This window comes from Ictalurus furcatus, chromosome 7 (assembly GCF_023375685.1).
Source record: "Ictalurus furcatus strain D&B chromosome 7, Billie_1.0, whole genome shotgun sequence".
In the NCBI taxonomy this organism is placed as follows: Eukaryota; Metazoa; Chordata; class Actinopteri; order Siluriformes; family Ictaluridae; genus Ictalurus; species Ictalurus furcatus.
Genome location: NC_071261.1, coordinates 31,411,617 through 31,433,135, shown reverse-complemented (window position 1 = coordinate 31,433,135; position 21,519 = coordinate 31,411,617). Strand labels below are relative to the sequence as shown.

The 21,519-nt window shown below is 38.7% G+C and overlaps 1 protein-coding gene and 1 long non-coding RNA gene across 2 annotated transcripts; both read left to right on the top strand.

Annotated features, from left to right (window-relative positions):
* The first annotated feature begins 836 nt into the window (after positions 1 to 836).
* On the top strand, positions 837 to 2,783 carry LOC128610480 (uncharacterized). Its single transcript, XR_008386357.1, has 3 exons — positions 837 to 1,080; positions 1,272 to 1,352; positions 2,353 to 2,783. It is a non-coding gene; the product is annotated as an uncharacterized LOC128610480 (long non-coding RNA).
* A 2,960-nt stretch (positions 2,784 to 5,743) lies between these two features.
* LOC128610478 (phospholipid phosphatase 3) lies at positions 5,744 to 20,772 on the top strand. Its single transcript, XM_053629818.1, has 6 exons — positions 5,744 to 6,097; positions 13,788 to 13,945; positions 16,156 to 16,436; positions 17,714 to 17,771; positions 17,996 to 18,172; positions 19,162 to 20,772. The coding sequence occupies exons 1-6, from the start codon at positions 5,977 to 5,979 to the stop codon at positions 19,279 to 19,281; spliced, it is 915 nt and encodes a 304-aa protein (XP_053485793.1). The 5' UTR covers positions 5,744 to 5,976; the 3' UTR covers positions 19,282 to 20,772.
* Positions 20,773 to 21,519: the final 747 nt, after the last annotated feature.

Sequence of the window (21,519 nt, the reverse complement as noted above, 5' to 3'; positions counted from 1 at the left end):
GATTTCTACCAAGTACAGTATACTCACTCAGATTTTCAGCTGTATTTTTAATATGGAGCAACCCTTCTTCTCCATTGGTAACTCAGAGCTTTGATTCTGGTGATGGGAAGAAATTACGATATAATCTTTAAAAAAAAAAAAAAAAAAGAAAAGAAAAAGAGAATTGATAGTGTTGTATCAGACCCAATTTATTAGTTTAAGGAACCAAACTTGGAGCCAAAAGCAGCGGTCGAACAATACCCCAGGTTTATTACCCTTACAGATTATTGGTACTACTTGACTACGTTTACATGGACAGCAGTAATCTAATCATTGACCTTATTCTGAATGAGACGTATAATATTCTGATCATGAGTCGCTTTTAGAATATTCCTTTCATGTTCATGTTTTACATGTTATAGAACATAGAGCGATTAACGTCACACGTCATTACGTCCCTGCGCCACGCCGTCCGACGTCCCTCCAGAAATTCACGTATCGACGTACAGTTCATCTTCGTTATGGTACTCAAAAATCGCTGTTTACATGGTAGTTTCTTAATCTGAGTATCGACTTAATCGGTTTGATTTTGAATTATTGTTGTCCATGTAAATGTACTGACTGTGAGTAGAGCTGTGACCACCATATTGGCTTTGTAGTGCTTTATCTGTCAGCCAGGAGTCTAGCAATATCTATATACTACAAAGTAGTCGATAGGGTTCGGCTACTGCCTTTCGACTGTAAGAAACTAGACGGAGCAGACTCGCGTGACTCGAACTGGAGGCTAGGTTATTAATTTGTGGTAATGCAGACACAAGGTTACTGTAATTTATCTAAATATGCTAATATTTGTGTTTATGGTTTTGCAGCGTTAACGATCCAGGTAAGTCTAATTTGTTTTTGCTTGAGCTTTGACCAGTGTAATTCCATGTTTGTACATGCCTATAATTTCTATAAATGTGCATGTGAACACTTGGTGATTTATTGTGGGATAGTCCAGAGATCGTAAATAACCACCCAAAGGTTAAAGGTCTTGATCAGCTTATTTCATGTGTGTTTACCGATAGGTTTGCTGTGTGACGTGGAGGAGCCTCCATATGAGTAAGTATGTGTGTGGAAGACTGAGGGCTACGTGAAGTCTAAGCCTTTTGGTAGATTTACCCATAATGTGCAGAAAAAGCTTTCAATCTGAAATGAAGCTTTTGAGACCTGGTGTATTTAAGGAAATAAGCAAGGATGCAAGATCTCTGGAGTTACCGTGAATGTCTCTTCATTGAATATCTCTTCTTTAGCGAGGAAGACCAGTTCAGTTTCGCGGACGTCGAGCTGCTGCCACCTCCTGAACTCTACGCCGACTTTTTCTGAGCTGTCAGGTTTGTTTTCAGAACCGTATCCAAGATCTGACTGAAAATTAAACAATTATTGTTTCTATGTTCTCTTTCAAGAGATCCACACTCAGAAGCCCCACAGTGAATTCATTTTTATTATTTTTTTTTAAAACCCGTCTGCTACCAAATAAAATTCCAACCGATCCCATTCGGTCCTGAAAGAATACTTACCAATCAAACCATATACTGAAAGAATTCTGACCAATCATATGAGCTACTGTAAGAATACTGCCCAATCAAACCACGTACAGATGTTATACCGACTAATCACACCAGATATACCAGATATTGAAATAATTCTGACCAATCACGCCAGATACTGAAGACTTCTGACCAATTAAACCAGATATTGAAATAATTCTGACCAATCTTGCGAGCTACTGTAAGAATTTTGGCCAATCACGCCAGAGACTATAGACTACTGATCCATTAAACCAGATACTGATGGTATACCGACCAATCACATCAGATATTGAAATATTTCTGCCCAATCTTGCGAGCTACTGTAAGAACCAAATCAAACCAAAGTTGTGGTCGTAGTATAGTGATTGTATTTTGAATATGGGTGTTTTAAAAGGGGGGTGGAAAAGGAAATGTTGGGTGTACCAGGTGCATCTACCATGTAATTATCCTAATCAACTACTGGTCACTTTGTACATTACTGACTTTATCCCATATGTACGATTTTGCAGTTCCTCTACCATATGCATCAGTAAGAATGGACCAGAATCGATCAGATATTATTTAAGTGGTGGTTAATTCTCACTACAGCAGTGACGCTTAATTGTGTGTGTGTGGGTCTACAGTTGGATTTTTTTTTTTCCTCCACATAGCTCGTTTCTTTGCTGGATGTGAACCCAGACCTGTGTGCTCTGTTACTAATCTGTTAAACCAAACTCCACTGGAACTCCATACTGGTCATAACATGATTTTGTCTTTGTCTTACTTTCATATAAACGATACCTTTTCTACACTTGTGTTACAGACTCCAGGCTCCTGTTGGCACTCAGGAAATACAGTCCAGTTCTCTGACTGCTGCTGTTACAGCACGTGTTTCAGACTGTTCGACTAAACACTGAACTCTTCTAGCCAGAAGTGTGTGTGTGTGTGTGTGTGTGTGTGTGTGTGTGTGTGAGATTTAACTTCAGGTGTAAAAGAAGGCAGAGTTAAATAGCACGTTAATAAAAGAATGCGAACGGGCGTAGCACTTTATGGGTGTGTATTATATTGTGTCTAAATGTTGCACCTCATTTGGGCTGTGAAGACTTTGCACCATCTTGTATGAGCTTCCTTTGTGTTTTCATTTGAACACCTTTTTTTTTGTTGTTGTTGTTCATGATGCAGTGTTTCGGCATCATTTGTGTTCTTGTATGTTTGTATTAAAACTCATTTCTGAATGAATGCAAACAATAAATGGATTCATATACACAAATATTTGACCTCGGTTCTGCTCTTTAAGTCTCAGGTTCTCACAGTTGAAATTAGAATCCACTGTTATTAGTTTATTAGGTTTATCACTGTGTTCTTATTGTTATTAGTCTGTTTGATTGGCCACTTAGATTAGCTGGGTTTTCATCTGTTATTTATAAATAAATAATATATATTTTAGTGTGGAAATATATAAATAAATGTCAGCTTGAACTATGGCTCCAATAAATAAAGCAGAGTATTATTGTACACATTTAAATAATATTCACGCATTTAAAAAGAAATGTTCAGAGAGGGTCCCTGGAATTTATTTTACAGGACCCTCACTACAAAATGTTTGAGAACCCCTGCGCTAAATGATGGTAAATAACCACTAGATGGCACAACAGCATTTTGATTTGATATCTCTATTCCTGCCATCACAGAGCTGCTGAACATTAGAATATTGTATTGTCTCTGAATTAAATGGTGTCTTGGTTTCTGGACTGAATAAGAATGTTCACTCAGTTGGGTAAAAATTCAAACGTCCGAGAATCAAAGATGTACGTGGCGAAGTATACCGTATACATATGGACGTATAACTTGAAAGTGGGTTCAACTTTTAACAAAATGCACAAAGCAGATTTACAGAAATCCTACTCTTTATTACACGCGTCCAGACGTTGTTTTAACGTCTCATCTGAAACACGGTACTGTTTTTACAGTATAGTGTCCCTGTCACTATACTGGGGCATTAGGCCCAACACAGACCACAGGGTGAGCACCCCCTGCTGGCCTCACTAATACCACTTCCAGCAGCAACCTTAGTTTTCCCCAGGAGGTCTCCCATCCAGGTACTGACCAGGCTCAACCCTGCTAAGCTTCAGTGGGACACCAGGTGAGAGCTGCAAGGTGATATGTCTCTGGTACATCAGTTCAGTATTCAGGTGTAGAAGAGTAAAGACAAACATTACTGAGTGTGTTTACAGGATGTTCATTAGGAGTATATTAGGAATAATGGTCTGGGATGAAAGACAAGAGTCAGTGTCACATCAGAAGCTCTTGGGTACAAATCTAAACTATCCAGGTGGAATTATATACAGGATTAAGTGTAAGATTTGAGTTTAAACTGCTTATAAGAAGTGAAAATCTTTAGAGTATCCACATTGAACCATCCAGAGCCGCTCTGATGATCGGGAGTCACGCCATGAGATAAAATCCTTTCCTCTCTCAGAACTGGACTGAAGCGGTCAGGATCTACTGCACTTTCAGCTTGATGGTGATGCATCTCCATAAATGCCTAAAGCATAATGATTATCTACAGTCTATACACTGCTACATTTTCTAGCCATGTGTAATATACTTTCTATAAATTGGACTGTATGCTGATATCATATTATAAAGAAACTTTGATTATACAATAAAGCATATAAAGATATGCCTTCAGAGCTGCTAAACTGGTATGGATAATGACATGAACGTCCTTAGAATACACTACATGATATTTCAGAGAACCTAAAGAAGGTATTTAGACATGGTTGGGGTAATCACTGAAGGCTAATCTTGCATTTTTGTACTGCCATTGCCAGGTTATTTGGTATTTATCATCTGTAGTTTACATGACAAGGAATTTATAGCAGCAGTTCATACTGAATTAAGATTTTACTGTGAAAACCTGTAGCCCAAGACTATTATCTGCAATTAGGAGGTGGTAAACCATTTTAAAGTGACAAGCAAAACACCCAGCCCCCAACACACACACACACAATGTAAATTGCTGGCAGTCATTCAGAGCTAAGTGAGAGCCAAAGTTTTACACACACACACACAACTCGAAGTTCTACTCTGAACTTTATTTGTTTATATTTTTAAACGCTGTTAGAAATGTTTTTGTATCATGCTTGTTCATGGTGCTGATTTATTAATATTCTATGTGTTTAAATACTGCTATATTTATGACTTCATTTCGAAAAATCTTTATTTCACTGACGAGTCTTCTTGCAAATGAGGCAGCTTGAGGCTTTTAAATATTGAGGAACAATAAAACATTTTTTAAATAACATTGTACTGATCCCTGGTGGGGATGTGTGTTACAGCTGCATACACACAATACAATATGATGCAGCAGAATTCAATACATAAAGTAAGAATAAAATAAAACTGATATATGATAGAACTAGAAGGATAAATAAACGTTTGCAGGTTTATATATGAATGATTTCAGAGTGGTACTAAACTGTACTAAACCTTTCCTTGCCTCTGGGGTGGTACCATTATTATTATTATTATTATTATTTTTGTACCTTTAATATGTAATTGTCACATGGAAATGTGGATATAATGTTTCCTTAAAAAAATGATTTAAGGTACATAAATAGAGTTTTAGATTTTAAAGTTTTAAAGCTACAAAAGGTTTTAAAGGTACAAAAGGTGTAGGCTTGAGGGTATCACCCCAGTTTACTGCACAATTATTATTATTATTATTATTATTATTATTATTATTATTATTATTATTAATTATAGTAGTAGTAGTAGTAGAATTATTATTATTAGTAGTATTAGTAGTATTAGTAGTAGTTGTAGTAGTAGTAGAATTCTTCTTCTTCTTATTATTATTATTATTAATAGTAGTAGTAGTAGTAGTAGAATTATTATTATTATTATTAGTAGTAGTAGTTGTAGTAGTAGTAGTAGAATTCTTCTTCTTCTTCTTCTTCTTCTTCTTAATAGTAGTAGTAGTAGAATTATTATTATTATTATTATTATTATTATTATTATTAATAGTAGTAGTAGTTGTAGTAGTGGTAGAAATATTATTATTATTATTATTATTATTATTATTATTATTAATAATAATAGTAGTAGTAGGAGGAGGAGGAAGAGAAGGGGGAGGGGGAGGAGGACGGAGAAGCACGTATTATGGGCGGGGTTATAGCCACGATAGGCGTGGTTATTGTGACATGGGAGGAGTCTAGTTGTGGGGGAGTAAAGTAAAGCTCTCTGTAAAACCGCAGCAACTCAGAGAATCAGTGAAAAGTCTTTGTTGTAGCTGAGTATGAAACTTTAATCCTTTAGTACCTGAATCCTGTCTCATTTCAGCAGTCAGTAGTAAATCTCCACGTGTCTCAGTGAAGCAGAGCGAAGCCTGTAGGACTGATCATTTATTTGTTTGAGTGAAAAGGAAGAAACACAGTTGAAGTCAATGCAGCGGTTACTGTGTGAGAAGGTGATGGCTTCGGAGAGCAAAAACCCCACCAGTGAGGGGAAAGACACCAGCCAGAGGAAGATCCTCGTCTTCCTGGACCTCTTCTGCCTCTTCCTGGGTGAGTTCTTCTCTTCTGTGTTTCCTTTGCTGTGATGGGTGGCATGCATCTCCATCTCCATCTCCATCTCCATGGAGTTCATGTTTACAGCAGGGCTTCTCAAACTTTTTTTTTTTTTTTTGCAGGCTTAAGTGGAAAACAAAAACAGCAACTTATTGGTCCTCCTTGGTAGAGATTTTATTTTATGAACATAATCTATCAACTATTGAAATATTAGGCCTCATTTATTAAAATACTTTTGCAATAATATTTTTCTATAAATAATTATTTATAGATTAATCCCAAAAGGAAATTCATGCATTCCATCAGCAATCTAACAAGTAGTGCAAGCTATAATAATAATAATAATAATAATAATAATAATAATAATAATAAGCTTAAATATAGTATAGGAGTACAGCCCTATATATACTCAAGTCCTCTGAGGAAATGTGAGTGTTTTATTGCCCTTATGGAAAATGAGATTATCTGAGCATGATATGTGGTCACGTGTGAGAAACACGTGAAAGTGCATCTAAACATGTTACACCCTGGAATTACATACAAGTAAATGGACAAAACGAATAAACCCACGTATCGTGTATGTACAAAAAAAAATAAACGTGTGAAAAATTCTTTTCAAAATGGACTGTTATTTCCATACACTTACGTGCCCAAAACTGTCGGCACGTGTCCTTCTGTAATGATTGTCCCCTCTGAATGTGAGGTGTGCTACAGTAGCTACCTGAGCGCTCACAAATGACCTGCCTGTAGTTTCATTACAGTTCGAGACGTGTTGTAGATAGATTTTTTTTTTTTTTTGGAATGCGTGGGATGTACATGAAAGCTGATCACAGATGTGTGCTTCTTTGGTCTGGAGGAGGACGACCCTTGATGACCCGTGAGGTTCTTCATCCTAAAGTCATCTGGGAATTGTGGGTATGGGGTATTTAGGAGCACGACTTCGGTCGTACAGAGTGGTCTGATACTTCAGTCCAGAAAGGAATGCGAATAATTAATGACGATGATCAGGATGAACAGCACAGGTGTTGTAACGAGTCTAGGGTGCGTATTAGACGTGTCATGGGTTTAGTAGTTTAAAAATAGCTCAGTATTAAAAATAAAAACACATGTCGGTATTTATCCTGTTGTTGTTTATAAGCTGAAAGAGACCGTGGCTGCGATGAAAGATGCAACACTGCTTCGCCAAAAATGCATCTTTGTTTGGTTTAGTTTTGTCAGAAATGTCTTGTTCTTGCCTGCGTTTGTGGTTCTGTTATGTAGGATAAAGTTAGGACCATAATGACGTGGATTACGCAGCAAGAAAGGTCTAGAGGCCAGAGGGAGGTGTGAAATCCACCCTACATTTTTAAGGAGTCGCTGCCAGACATAAAAGGAGCTTAATTAGGTAAATAAAAAAAACAGCAGGCAGAAGTGTATTTTAATGAGTAAAACGTCAGCAGTGATCATACACCGTGACTAACTATGAACCTGTAACAACTCTATTAGGATTCGTTTTAAGATCCATGAGAGATTTATTCTCCCCGACATTCCCTTCACAGTCATCTCAGCCGACTTCGTTGTTTGAGAGCAGAGGAGGATTTCTGCTCAGGAGTTTCTGATTCCTCACATTCACATCACATTTTAACTCCATGAGCTGCGTACAGAGCTGTTGCTTCAGGTTCAGATCGAGGACAGAGGATGTGATGTGATTTAAAGGTAGCAGAGGAAGGAAAAGGAAGGAAAAGGTGGGACTTGACATTTTGCTTTTAATAGGCTTTTACACATTCCTGTGGGCAGTTTCACACATGCTAACTGGAATCTGGGGTTAAATGTTGCGCTCTCGCTTCAATTCGCAGATTATTTTCGTTTTCAGAGAACCCCAGCATCCTTTCTTGGCTCGTCTACGCTCACCTCAACAGCCAGGAAGTTATTTAAAGTGATGAAGCACGCTGAGTGAGCTGAGATTACCCAGAAAACCTCTCCGATTACATTTGACCAGAGTTACGGGGAAGATGATACAGATTGGATGTGTTGTTTGTTTATTATATGTTTGTTTTTGGGCTAGCCATATTGTGGCCTCGGTGGGTTTGAGCTGCCCTCAGTGATTGCCTGATTACAAGTAGGTCGCTGATGTGGTCAGAGAGGAGTAACCACACAGCGGAAACACAGAGGTAATTACACTCGTCTGTACACACACACACACACACACACTGGTATGGCATCTCCTAATCGTTCACTTCAGTGGGATGAGCAGCTGCAACAGTTCTTTTCATCATTAAATAATGTAAACAGATTTTTTTTTTCTATTATTATTTCATGTTCCATAAAATGTAGCGATATTAAATTAAATAAACTTGACTGTGTTTATCTTTCTATCTCTTTATCTAAATGTTATTCAGTCGGTATCCTGAACATAGGATACCTTACCATAAAACTTAATAAGAAAAAATAAATAAACTAGCCAAACTTAACAGGCCTTCATTAAACAATGGAATTTTTTTTTATTAATTACATATTAATTAGAGCACAGTGGAATTGTTTTCTTTGCATACCCCAGCACGCCAGGAAGTTGCGGTCAGAGCACAGGGTCAGCCATGATACAGCGCCCCCTGGAGCAGAGAGGGTTAAGGGCCTTGCTCAAGGGCCCAACAGTGGCAGAATAGCAGTGCTGGGGCTTGAACCCCCCAACCTTCCTATCAGTAACCCAGAGCCTTAACCGCCAGACCACTACTGTCCCCACTTTACCTTGATTGTACCAATGATAAATTTACAAGACACTTCCATAAAACCCAATGAAATACTGGGTTAAAGTGGATCTGATCATCTAGTACAATCCGCCAGCAGCTTCTTTCCTTTCAAACATGCATCGTAGATGTGCTGCTATGAAAGACGTTCAAACTTTAAAAAAAAAAAAAAAAAAAAGTCTTGAGTGGTACAGCTGTCTAAAGTTTTACCCTGTCCTCAAGAGATCACGAGTTCCAATTTCTACGATGCCACAGCCGTCCAAAACAGCATAACTCTGGGTGAAAGATGTATAGATAATATAGCGAGAGGTGGAACACAAAACCAGTAAAACGGACTATGGCGCTTTTCCCCCCAGAACTGATTATTCCACCTACGCTGGCAGAAAACTCCCTTTGTGATTTGTGACTTTTTGTTCTGATATATAAATATATTCATCTCATAAACAACCCCTGTCCCTGTTCTCCAGAAAGCCTTAAAGCTTTAGAGAGCAGTGGAATGAGCATATCAGGACAGTCAATCATTAGTGTAAATGAAAATGAAACACATATGAAATAACGCTGATGCGGTCGGTCCTGTATTCGGTCTTCAAACTGTTCCTCTACTCAATATATAATACACGTACACGTCCTGTGCGTGGCTTTAAAGGCTGCACATGTTTGCAGTGAAATCTCTGCCGGGTTTAAAGGCTGCTAATCAGCTTTGTAGGCACGCAGGCTGCTGTGCTGATTACTAAAGGCTTGTCTACGCTGCTCGTCAGAGGAAACGAACACTCAGCAGCTGTGGATATTTAGATCTAATTATTAATAACCTCCGGCTGACAGCATATGGACATCTGAATCCCCCAATATCCTTTGATATGAATATCTGCCTCAAACCATATCCAGTTCTTTAGTAACATCCCACAGACACACTGAGACTTGCTGTCAAATCCTAAACTGTTCATCGTTATTCAGACTCGATCTTATTTTGTCACACGCACAACTACACACAGTACGACACGCAGCGAAATGTTCATTACGACTGTCCGGGATATGAAAATAGAATTTATTTACATAAGCTAGAATTTACTATTATACAGGTAAAAAAAAAAGAAAAGAAACATGTAAAAAGAAAGCTTAAGGGATATACAACTACATTTCCAAAAAAGTTGGGACACTGTGTGAAATGTAAAAAAAAAAAAATGTAAATAAAAACAGAATGCAGTGATTTGCAAATCTCATAAACCCGTATGTAAAACCATGGACGCCACGTCCTCTAAACTAAAGAGGACTACAGAGGAGAGGGACCATCCGGCTTTTTATCAGCGCTCAGTTTAAAAGCCTACATCTCTGATAGTATGGGGGTGCATTAGTGCCTATGGAATGGGCAGCTTGCACATCTGGAAAGGCATCATCAATGCTGAAAAGTATGTACAGGTTTTAGAGCAACATCTGCTTCCATCCAGATTCCATCCCGTCTTCACTTCTGAAAGACTCCGCCTCTCTAAGATACACTTTTTATACCCAATCATCTCACTGATCTATTACCAATTAACCTAATTAGTTGCAAAATGTTCCTCCAGCTGTTTCTTTTTAGTCACACTTCCTTTTCCAGCCTTTTGTTGTCCCCGTCCCAACTTTTTTGAGACATGTTACGGCCGTCAAATTCAAAATTACCTTACTTTTTTCCTTAAAACGGTCCGTTTCCTCACTTTAAACATTTGATATGTGTTCCATGTTCTGTTGTGAATAACATGTGGGTTTATGAGATTTGCAAATCATTGCATTCTGTTTTTATTTACATTTAACTCAGCGTCCCAACTTTTTTGAAATTGTGGTTGTAAAAGATAGGAGGCAGCAATAGTATGACTATGTATGGAATAAAGTGACGATATGTGCAGTTGTATGTGCAAAAACCAGTGAACTGTGCAACATCAGCCTGAGGTAGTTGTAGTAATAGTAGCATGAAGCTGGTCATTATGAAACCATTCGTTCATGTACAGTAAGTGTTTTATCCAGAGTCTAGTCTTGAGGCGGGAATACACCGTGGATGGGATGGCAGTACATTGCAGGACATCACAAAAAAACACACACATTTACACAATCACTCAGACATAAGGGGCGATTAACATAGGCACCTACCAGAATTTAATTGGGAAGTGGAAGAAATCCGGAAAACCCGGAGAAATTGGTGTTTCTTTTTATTTGTCACCTTTTTGTGTAATATGGTCTGGTTATAAATTCTGAAGGTACAGGGAGGACAAAGTGTTAAAAGGACACACGTTTTTTTTTTTTTTTTATACTTTGTGCCGTAACAACACACCACCCTCATATATAAGCACAAATGTACACACACGTATCCTGGAAAACATGTGTGTGGACGTAAACCAGAATTCTAGCAGATGCCAGACTCGATGGGAATGCAGGTTCGTTTGCCTCCTGTTACTCATTTCGACTTGAAAATAAAAAAGCATTCTCTTAGAGAGAAATGCTAAGATCTGAGTCCAGAGTATAACCCATGTTTACTCCAAACAGCCGTCTAAATAAAAAAAAATCCAGCAGCGTGTAAGTAAAGCTGTGCCAGAGTGGAACAATTTGTCTCAATGTAAACCATGGCCTGGCATTTATTGAAGTATTCAGCATGTGCAGAAAGTACAAAAAAAAAAAGAGTAAGAAAGTCGCTGATTGGTTAAAGCACTCATCATTAGTCAGGGTGTAAAGACAATAATCCAACCTCACTAAATACAAGCTACAATACCAGTCCAACTATATTCTCCTTACGCATAGTGTTAACACTTCTGGAGACTGTTTTAAGGAAAATATCACCACCAAATCCCTTTAATATGGAAGCCCTAAGAGGCCATGCGCTATTAAATATTTTTCTTACTTGTTTTCAAACATGTTTTTATAGTTCTGGAGGCAGCAAACGCTTAGCTCAATCCTACAGCATCGTGGATGAACAAATTCGTTTTTACTTTGATCAGGGACTCGCTGACACTGAAACAGCTCTATGTCTGTCAGTGATTGACCTCTTCCACGTTAGTGTCTGACACATGAGATCCTTCTGTCAGGTATACTCCTGGCAGTTTCATCGCCAGTCGACTTGAGGGTCTGGGATGTCTGCATGGCTACAGAATGATGTTCAAAACATGGAGTTTAAATGGTTTCCAGCTTTTTGTTATGTCAAGATCACGAGAAAACGACGTTTTGCTACGCTAAAACAAGAAAGAAAGCAAAAAAATAATAATAATGCATGGCCTCTTTGGCTTTCCGTATTTTAGACCATTACTAAATGGCGTACTTATATAGCGCTTTTATCCAAAGCGCTTTACACTGTGTCTCATTCACCCATTCACACACACACACCAATGGTAGCAGAGCTGCCATGCAAGGCGCTAACTTGCCATCGGGAGCAACTTGGGGTTCAGTGTCTTGCCCAAGGACACTTCGGCATGTGGAGTCACGTGGGCCGGGAATCGAACCTCCAACCCTACGATTACTGGACAACCCGCTCTACCACCTGATCCACAGCCGCCCCGTTACTGTAATATAATTCATTAATCAATAATATTTTCTAATTGCAGATGCAGCATGTATCTGGTATATGTTTACAAACTTTCTTCTCAAAATATTAAATGAAATTAAAAAACAATTTTGTGCCAGGCTTCAACGAACACCTTAGTACTATCTTATTTTAACCAAAATCAGTTGCGTCTGTCCTACAATATGCACATTTTGTACATCGTGATTATTGATGCACATTGTTTAAAAATGATAGAAAATATCATTTTAGATCATCATCAACATTACATATTTAGACCAGAATGTTTGTTTATTTATTGTAAGAATTTCTTTTTCAGTTAAAAAAAAAAAAAAAATTACCATGAGCATTTTTACCCATAACTTTGGAAATCATTTTTCAATAGTGATATATGATTTATTTATTTTTTCCCTTTTCTGGTAAACCCATTAAGATGTTTTGTTTATTCCTGCTTCTCAGATCTGATGAGATGTTTGTATGACATTTAATGCGTTGTATATTTCTCTTAGCTGTTTAATCTGGTTCATTTTTCTCCGTTCTCATATTTGTGTGATATGTGAACTTTCAAACACTGCTTACATGTAATGCGGTTTTTAATGGGTTTCATTTGTAAGTTTGTTGTTTTTGTTGTGTGTGCTTTTTTTCCTTGAGTGTTTAGCAGTGGTTCTGGGAGCTTTAAACTTGCTTTTAAGCCTGAAGACAGGAAACGTGGCAGAAACAGAGCGAGCGAGAGAGAGTCGTATATGTTTACTTCTTCTCAGTTATCTACTCTGGAGCCTTATCAGAGTTCCCATCAACATGTTTAACTTTTATTGCTTCGGACCGGCTGATTTACGATCTGCTCGTAATTTCTTCGAGAGTTAAACGTCCCTATGAAGGCAGCCTGCAGTAAACACTCGGAGGCTATTTAATGCTCTTGCTAACGTTTCCCGCAGTAATTAACTCTGGGGTGCTCTGGAGGATTGGTGCAGCGCTGAATGCATTCCAGTTGTGTGAGCGGGGTTTAAAAACACAGTCAAAATGACAGTTTAAAATGGAAGAAGAAGCCTTTATATGTCACGTATACATTACAGCACAGTGAAATTATTTTCTTCCCATGATGTCAGCCATGATACAGCGCCCCCTGGAGCAGAGAGGGTTAAGGGTCTTGCTCAAGGGCCCAACAGTGGCAGCTTGGTGGTGTTGGGGCTTGAACTCCTGACCTTCTGATCAATAACCCAGAGCCTTTAACCACAACCAGTACCCACATACTCCTTGAAAATAAATAAGAAAATATTTTCACCGTGTAAATTTCTGTGCGTGTGCACACATCTTTCCACACACACACACACACACACACACACACGCCCAGATCCATATCTCACATAGCAGATATACATCAGCCAAATTACTCCAGGTAATCTCATGCCATGATCTCCTCTCCCTTCTCCCTCTCTCACATTAGCTGGTTTGCCGTTCCTGATCATCGAGTCCAGCGCTGTCCGGCCGTACCGCCGCGGCTTCTATTGCAGCGATGAGTCCATAAAATACCCGGCCAAGGACGGAGAGACCATCAGCGATGGGGTTTTATCAGCGGTGGGCACGCTTATCGTCATCCTCTCGGTAGGTTTCTTTTATTTTCGGGTTTGGGGTTTGTTTTGGTGGCGGGGGGCATGAACGAGTGTGTGAATGTGTCTGCACGTGTTGTCCCATCTAGGGTGTGTTCACGGGATGAGATCCGGATCCACTAGTTTACTTTTCTTTATTTTTCTTTCAAATTGACTAATTTGGCAAATGCTTTTATCCAAAGTGACTCACAACTGAGCTGAGCCGATGAAGCACTTTCAATTTGAACCCTTTCTTTGAAATGAATTGTTAAAAAACAACCCTGAGGAGTGCAGTGACTGGAAGGTTCTGAGTTTAAATCCTGGGAATTGAATTGCAAACAAAGGCACTTAACCGTAAAGTTATGTTTTCAGGTACGTTCTTGAATGCTGCGTCTCATCCAAGCTGCTTCGGATAAAAGCGTCTTCCAATACACTTAACAATAACTGACTTTTATAGTGCAGGTTCAGTGCACTGTTAAGCGTCAAACATATCACACAGAATTCACTTCTGTCGTTTATCCAGTAGTTTGTTCATAAGTAACCTTCAGTCGACTTGAAATGTTCCCTTTTGGATTCTTTCTGGAACCGAACGTCCGTAGAGAGACCGAAGACTCCCTCGTCTGGGCGGCGTTCTGAGTTGTTTTTCGTTTTCAAAAAGACATTTTCATTTCCTAGAACAGAGTAAAAGAGTGGGTTGCGGTCGATGGCAAGTTAACTCGTCTGAGGAATTTAAAGGCGGCGCAGAGCCGGACCCGTATAGGCCAGGTGTTTCCGTGCAAGAGGTCTGATGGAGGATCGCATTACAGCCTTCATCAGAATGAGAAACTGGTCCCAGACCGGCGCTTGCACTCTGAGAGGCCCCAGACTTCAGACTGGAAACCAAACAGCATACCATCAGCGTGAGATTCAACAGCTAGCTCAGCGATTCTCTTTATTAAAACCAGCCACATCCCCCTATTCTCCCTCGCACACGTTTCTCAGCTTAGCGGCGAGTTGACTGGGGGGAGGGAGAGTTGAGCTGAGACATATGGTTTGAATTACACGTAAGTGAAGAAAATGATGTTTAAATGTGACTCGAATACCTAAAATTCCATAATTCGCCTAAAAATTATTTGTCCAAAAACTGCATGTGCAACAATGAAGATTAATGTTAGTAAAACAGGCGGAGTAATTACAGCTGAGGATTTATTTTTCCTATATGTAGGACAAATTTCCTTTCAACTTCGTGCAAGAACATACCTTAATGCCACTATACTTGCATTGGGCGTCGTTTATCGAGCTGGAGACGAGTGGATTTAGGCAAAAAAAAAAAAAAATGGTTTGTACGAGTATTTACACAAGAAATTTGGTATTAATGAAAATTTCATAGATTTGAAGAAAAAAAAAAAAACATTCATATCCTACACATGCTCCCGAGTGTGTGTAAATTCACTCATAGAACCCTAATATAAAACTCGATCGGATTTAAATCATATAATTTGCAAAGGAGTTGCTGCGTTTTAATATGCAGATGATGCTGTCAAGTTTAAATGCCTAATTTATATCTATAAATAGCGAATATAAATTCACCTGGAGCTTATATTTAAGGACCAGTATGATTTTTTTATTTTCTGGAATTGTTTTTTTTTTTTTTTTTTGGAAACTTCTTTTGATGCTGTCCAACGCTTTAGATCCAGGACTAATTTGGTCGACAAAAAGATCCTGTGCCATTCCTGTGCATGTCCACGTTTTGTTTATGACTGTGGTTCATTTCTTCCTACTGGCACATTTTAAAAGAGTTCTTCTTTTTTTTTTTTTTTTTTGGTAGTTAAGTAGTCATTTTGGCTTCCCACTCTGTGAGCATTTCCTTTTATGGAGTTTTGTAGGCGTCACTAATTGCAAATCAGCTGTGCTTTGAATGGACCAGTAATGTATACTCTAGCTGATTGCCATCTTTCAACATACGCACGTGAATACAAAGAAAATCCAAAGAGTTTCTGAAACTTTCCTAAATGTTTTGTTCGGTTTAGCTCACGCAAACATTCACACACAACTTTACTCAAAGTATTGGCCCATTGGTTTGTGCTCTTCTGTACATAGCATATGGGTTTATTGAGAAATTTAATCGGAAATGAGTTAACGAGTGAAAACGAGGAATCGGGTAGCACGATCTTATGCTCAGCCCACTTGCATTCAACTGTCCTTTAACCCTTTTACCTCTTCACTTTGATTTTCCACCACGTATAGATCACGATAGGCGAGAGCTACCGGATCCACTTCCTCCATGAGGGCTCCAACGCGTTTGTAAGGAACCCCTACCTGTCGGCCCTCTACAAGCAGGTTGGGGTTTTCCTCTTTGGCTGTGCCATCAGCCAGTCCTTCACAGACATTGCCAAGGTGTCGGTGGGCCGCCTGCGTCCTCACTTCCTGGATGTGTGCAGGCCAGATTTCTCCCGGATTAACTGCTCGCTGGGTTACATCACCGAGTACCTGTGCACAGGGGACGACAGCAGGGTTCAAGAGGCCAGGTATGACACAAGCAGCATGAATGGACCATGTCGTAGGTGTAAATACATCTGTAATATATATGTGCACCTTATGTTGTGTTACTGCTTACATCATACTGCTTATTCAGTTCAAATAACACGATAAAATAGCATGAACACGATGAAATATAACTGATAGATTACTTGAAGGAAATTTCATACATTCAAAAATCTATGTAAAGACTAATTTGTATTAGAATTAATATCTGGGATTGGCTAATGAAAGCTGTCTTTTTATGAACTAAAACGCAATTTTGACTCCAACATAAAGCGCGTAAATATAAACGTAAATGATTTGTATTACTGCCCTTCTAGTAGTAACCCGTGTCATGTATGTGTATGTGCAGTTACATAAGGATATTAGAAATGTTCCCCTTAATCTGATAACAGACTGTATTATCTAGGCTAATGCCTTTAAGCAAACTGATGTGCAAAAGTGTACAAGTTAGCATTGTAAGAATCTGCTTATTGTGCTAAACGATTTAAAGATCGAATGCTCTCTCAGAGAGACGAAATAGCTATTACTTCCTCTCGCTTTGTGGGTAACAAGAAAAAAATAAAAAGTTGGGACATATGTTCAATCAGTCCATGACTGATGTGCACTGCTTTGTTTTCTCCTTAACTTCTCCTCTATACATTTGACTTGCAGTACTGTGCAAAAGTCTTAGGCACATGCAAAGAATTGCTGCAGAGCAAAATGTCATCAAAATAATGAAATTAAACGTTTCTACATTTGAAAAAAAAAAAATACTATAAAGAGCAGTAAACGGTAGTAAAAGAAACAAGGTCAATATTTGGTGTGACAAAAATTTTTTTAAATAACAATAGTAGTCTCCGGTACAATTAGTGCAGTTTTGTAAGGAAATGAGCTGGAAGTGTTATCGAGCGTCACGCAGAACCAGACACGGTTCTTCCGCAGACTTTGACTGTCGCACTCGCTTCGTATTTTTGATTCAAAACCCAGCAGCTTTCATTGTGTTTTCCATCTGAGAAGTGTCTCTTACCGCTTAATATTCTGCTTTCTTTACTCACACACAAGCATTTCTCTGTAACATTTCATTTTGTGCTGGAACACTAATGTTTGAGAATTTAAATTTTTTTTTTTTTTTAATGTACTGACGATAATGTAGAAGTCACGAAAGTTTGTACTAAAAAAAAACAATAGGGTGCCTAAACTTTTGCACAGTACTGTAAATACATATTTCCATGTTGACAAAGCCCTTAATCCGCTCTCTCTCTCTCTCTCTCTCTCTTCATAGGAAGTCCTTTTTCTCAGGCCACGCCTCTTTCTCCATGTACACCATGCTCTATTTGGCTGTAAGTACCTCCGGACTTCTGTATAAATTTTGTCATTCTCCACGCTTTAGTCTGTCTAAACTTCAGTCTAGGCTCAGAAGCAGCTGCAGAAATTAAATTGCTCGGATTATATTAACAGAAAATGCAAAGAAAAAACCCTCGAACGTAAAATACTTCGACTCACCTGGAGGGATCTCAGTATTCCGTTGTGTGTATTAACTCCAGAGTGATGTGTGTTTGTGTAGCTGTACCTGCAGTCGAGGTTTACCTGGGAGGGAGCGCGGCTGCTACGGCCTCTGGTGCAATTCACACTCCTCATGATGGCCTTCTACACCGGTTTATCACGCGTCTCTGACCACAAGCACCACCCCACTGACGTGCTGGCTGGTTTTGTACAGGGAGCCCTGGTGGCCTACTGCGTTGTAAGGACACACACTCACAATAGTCTTACTACGCTTGTGAAGATCTTCTATTGGCAGAATTATTAATGATAACTAGTACACGAATCTAATCCTAAACTTAACCTCGATAACCAAACAGAAACCATTTGGCTCTTTATTTATTTATTTATTTATTTACAAATAAGTATTGTTAAAAAAAAGGTCAATATTTCTTTCCTTGTAGGGACATTTAGTCCACGTCAAGATCCAGAAATATACAAACCACTGTGGAATTGGAGTTGTTACAAATCATCAATATATCAGTCAAATAGACGTGCAGATATTTTTACTCCATTCTTGTATGAATCTGGAATACATCTGCGTCATTTTGGTCGTCCGTCTTTGTATTGGTTAATTTCGGGGTTGTCCGTCCGTCCGTCTGTCCAATCCGAGATTCTCGTGAACGAACGCTTTGTGTCTATATGAGACTAAAATCGTAACCAGCAGGGTGAACCGATTATATTTTGGAATCCAAACAGAGTCAAGATCACAGCAAGGTCAAATGTCTGAATTCGTTTTTTTCTTCAATAGCTTCCTTTCTGTTTGGAATATATCGTTAAGGGTATTTCAGAATTGGAAAGATGAAGGAATAGACTTGTTTGCAGCAGAGGCATTGACTCCAGTGATGCCATTGGTGTAAAGTTCTACTTGTTTTCTGAGTTGTGTTTAGATATGGATCATATAAATAGTAACACTTGCGTAATTGAAACGTCGTGTTTACAACGGACGTATTTAATACCTGCTGTAGACACAGTAGAATGTCCATAATGATTTCTGTGACGTTTACAGATATTTTTCACACTTTTTATAATGGACTCTACTGTATATATGCATAGACCATCATACATACAGTGATAAAGTGACAGATCATGCACTTTCTCACTCACTAACACACACAATTCTTCTGAGTAGCTCTAATAATAATAATAATAATTTTTGCTCTCTACTTTTTTTTTTTTTCCTTCTCCCAGGCATTCTATGTGTCTGACCTCTTCAGCTCAAAGGACAGAGGCTCTTCCCTCCCACCAACTCCTATAAAGAAAGACCTTCTACCCACTGTGGAACGGAACAACCACCTCACTTTAGCATGACTCTAACAGCCTAGGATACGCTGAGGTGTCCAGGGCACACGGTCTGGAGTGGCCACTGGGCTAGCACTGGCTTTGCCCATCCGCAGACTGGCCTACACTGGACAGATGTAAACCACATGTGAATCTTAATGTGCCAAATTGATGGCGTGCTGGAATTCACGCCTACAATACTAACCGTTAAACCTGAGAATCCGTTCCAGAGCTGCAACGTTAAGATGAAGGAGCCTTCTTGTTTATCTCTTCAATCGATTCGTGAAACTCAAATGGACAGCGACGCTATTTCTGAGAAGACATGGTTGTTTAACCTTAAGCGAAACAAATTCCTAGCCCAGAGGAAGGATTATTAATAGAATCGCTACATGGTGGACTGTGAATTTTATTTGAGAATGTAGCGCGGTATTCAAACCTCACGTCGAACTAGACTTGAATGTTCGCTAAATTATACAATGCCTCGATCTGTTACGTAACAAAGCCCTGAACCGCATGTTCTACAAAATGTTTTTAGATTTTATGTAGTCATTCTGACTTATCTTGTTATTTCAAGATACACTCACTGACCAATTTATTAGGAACCCCTTTACATCCGGTCATTCATGCGAATATATAATCAGTGTATCGTGAGGCAGCAGCTCGGTGCATAAATTCATGTAGGCATGGGTTAAGCGCGTCAGCTAATATTAAGATCAAATAAGTGGCTCTAAAAACACAAAACCTACAACAACAACAACAACAAACTCAAATAATCAGTCTTTACTAATCACTCGTTCTTAATAATTTGGTCATTTTATCACTATTTGGACTTATCATGAGATAATAAGTTCAAATAAAAAAAAAACAAAGAACTCGTGGTTCAGGGCTTCCGTAGATTCTAAGCGATGGTACTAGACAGACATATCAGACTGACATTGGCCGGGAATATTGTGGTATCAGATAGGATTAGACGTATTTTGTATTAACATGTGTATGGTTGTTATTATTGCCCATCTGAAGCACGTTATTGGCTATCGGCTAATTCTCAGAGCTCTAATAGTGAATAAGACTAGCAGGGGCTGGTTTTCACATCTCTTTCATACTGGGTATTTATCACCACCACCACCACCACCACCAGTGCCTCTTTCTGAGTGAATTATTCCTTAAACAGTGTTCATTATTTGCAGTTGAGGTGTGTGACATGTGACAGGAGCGGGGTTTCAATCTGCTGGTTTAAGATGAGGCCCGACATAAAGAAACGCAGTTCCTGTATTATTTACCTTTTAAGTCAGTATTCTTTTACTTGATGTATGTACTGAATGAAGTGTTTGAGACCATAAGTATGAGAGGCCACTATAGATGTGTCCCAGTGTCAACGTCTGTGGCTGGGAACCTACGATTCTTTTTCTTTTCTTTTCTTTTTTTTTTTTTTCAAAATTAAATATATTTTTGTGTAATCAAAAAGACTGTGGAAACATGTTGTGATACCACTTGACGAATAAAGGTGCATTATGACTAAAATCTGATTTATCTATTAAAACACACTAAGGTCCTGTCCATGGTATAAGAGATATTGTTTATAACAGTTTTTTTTTTCTCTGCTTTGTTTTTTTGTTTTATTTCCGTCTATTCGGAAATAGCGATTTTTGTGTCACAGAGTTGATCTAAAACAATTGTAACGTTTTCTCGCGTGGATGAGAAACACACTGTTTTTGAGAACGTCCACATTACAGTTTTGCACGGGTGGTGAATGTGCTAGGACTCGCAGCTGCTGAACAGGTTGTTACTTAAGTTATTGTTTGATAACCTGCTTGTAATGTTATTTCACTTGGTTTTTATTATTGCAAACTCACGCAAAGGTGATCGATAGGATATAAGCTTTACTGCTATTGTGGTACAGACCGAACCTTTTTTTATTAAACCCAGGCAAACACTGTATTCTGAATAAATACTACGTTGAAGTGTAACCATAAGTCAGTCCACACATATTAATCCTCATGTTCGCCTTTACCTTTGGCCACGTTGGCGTTTTTCCCACATTTCACCTTCTCTACCGCTCAGTATTCATTCTCTTAATGTTATTTTTTGAAGCATTTGATGTAACAATCTTCACCTACTACGCTGGTGTACTTATCTGAGTGTTTTTAAATTGTTTTTCTAAATAGCAAATAACAAAATAAAAAGTCAGGGTCGTTTATTGTCACGTGTACAAGTACCGTGTACCGTGTACAATGAAAAACTTTCTCGAACGCTGCGCCACAGACTAAT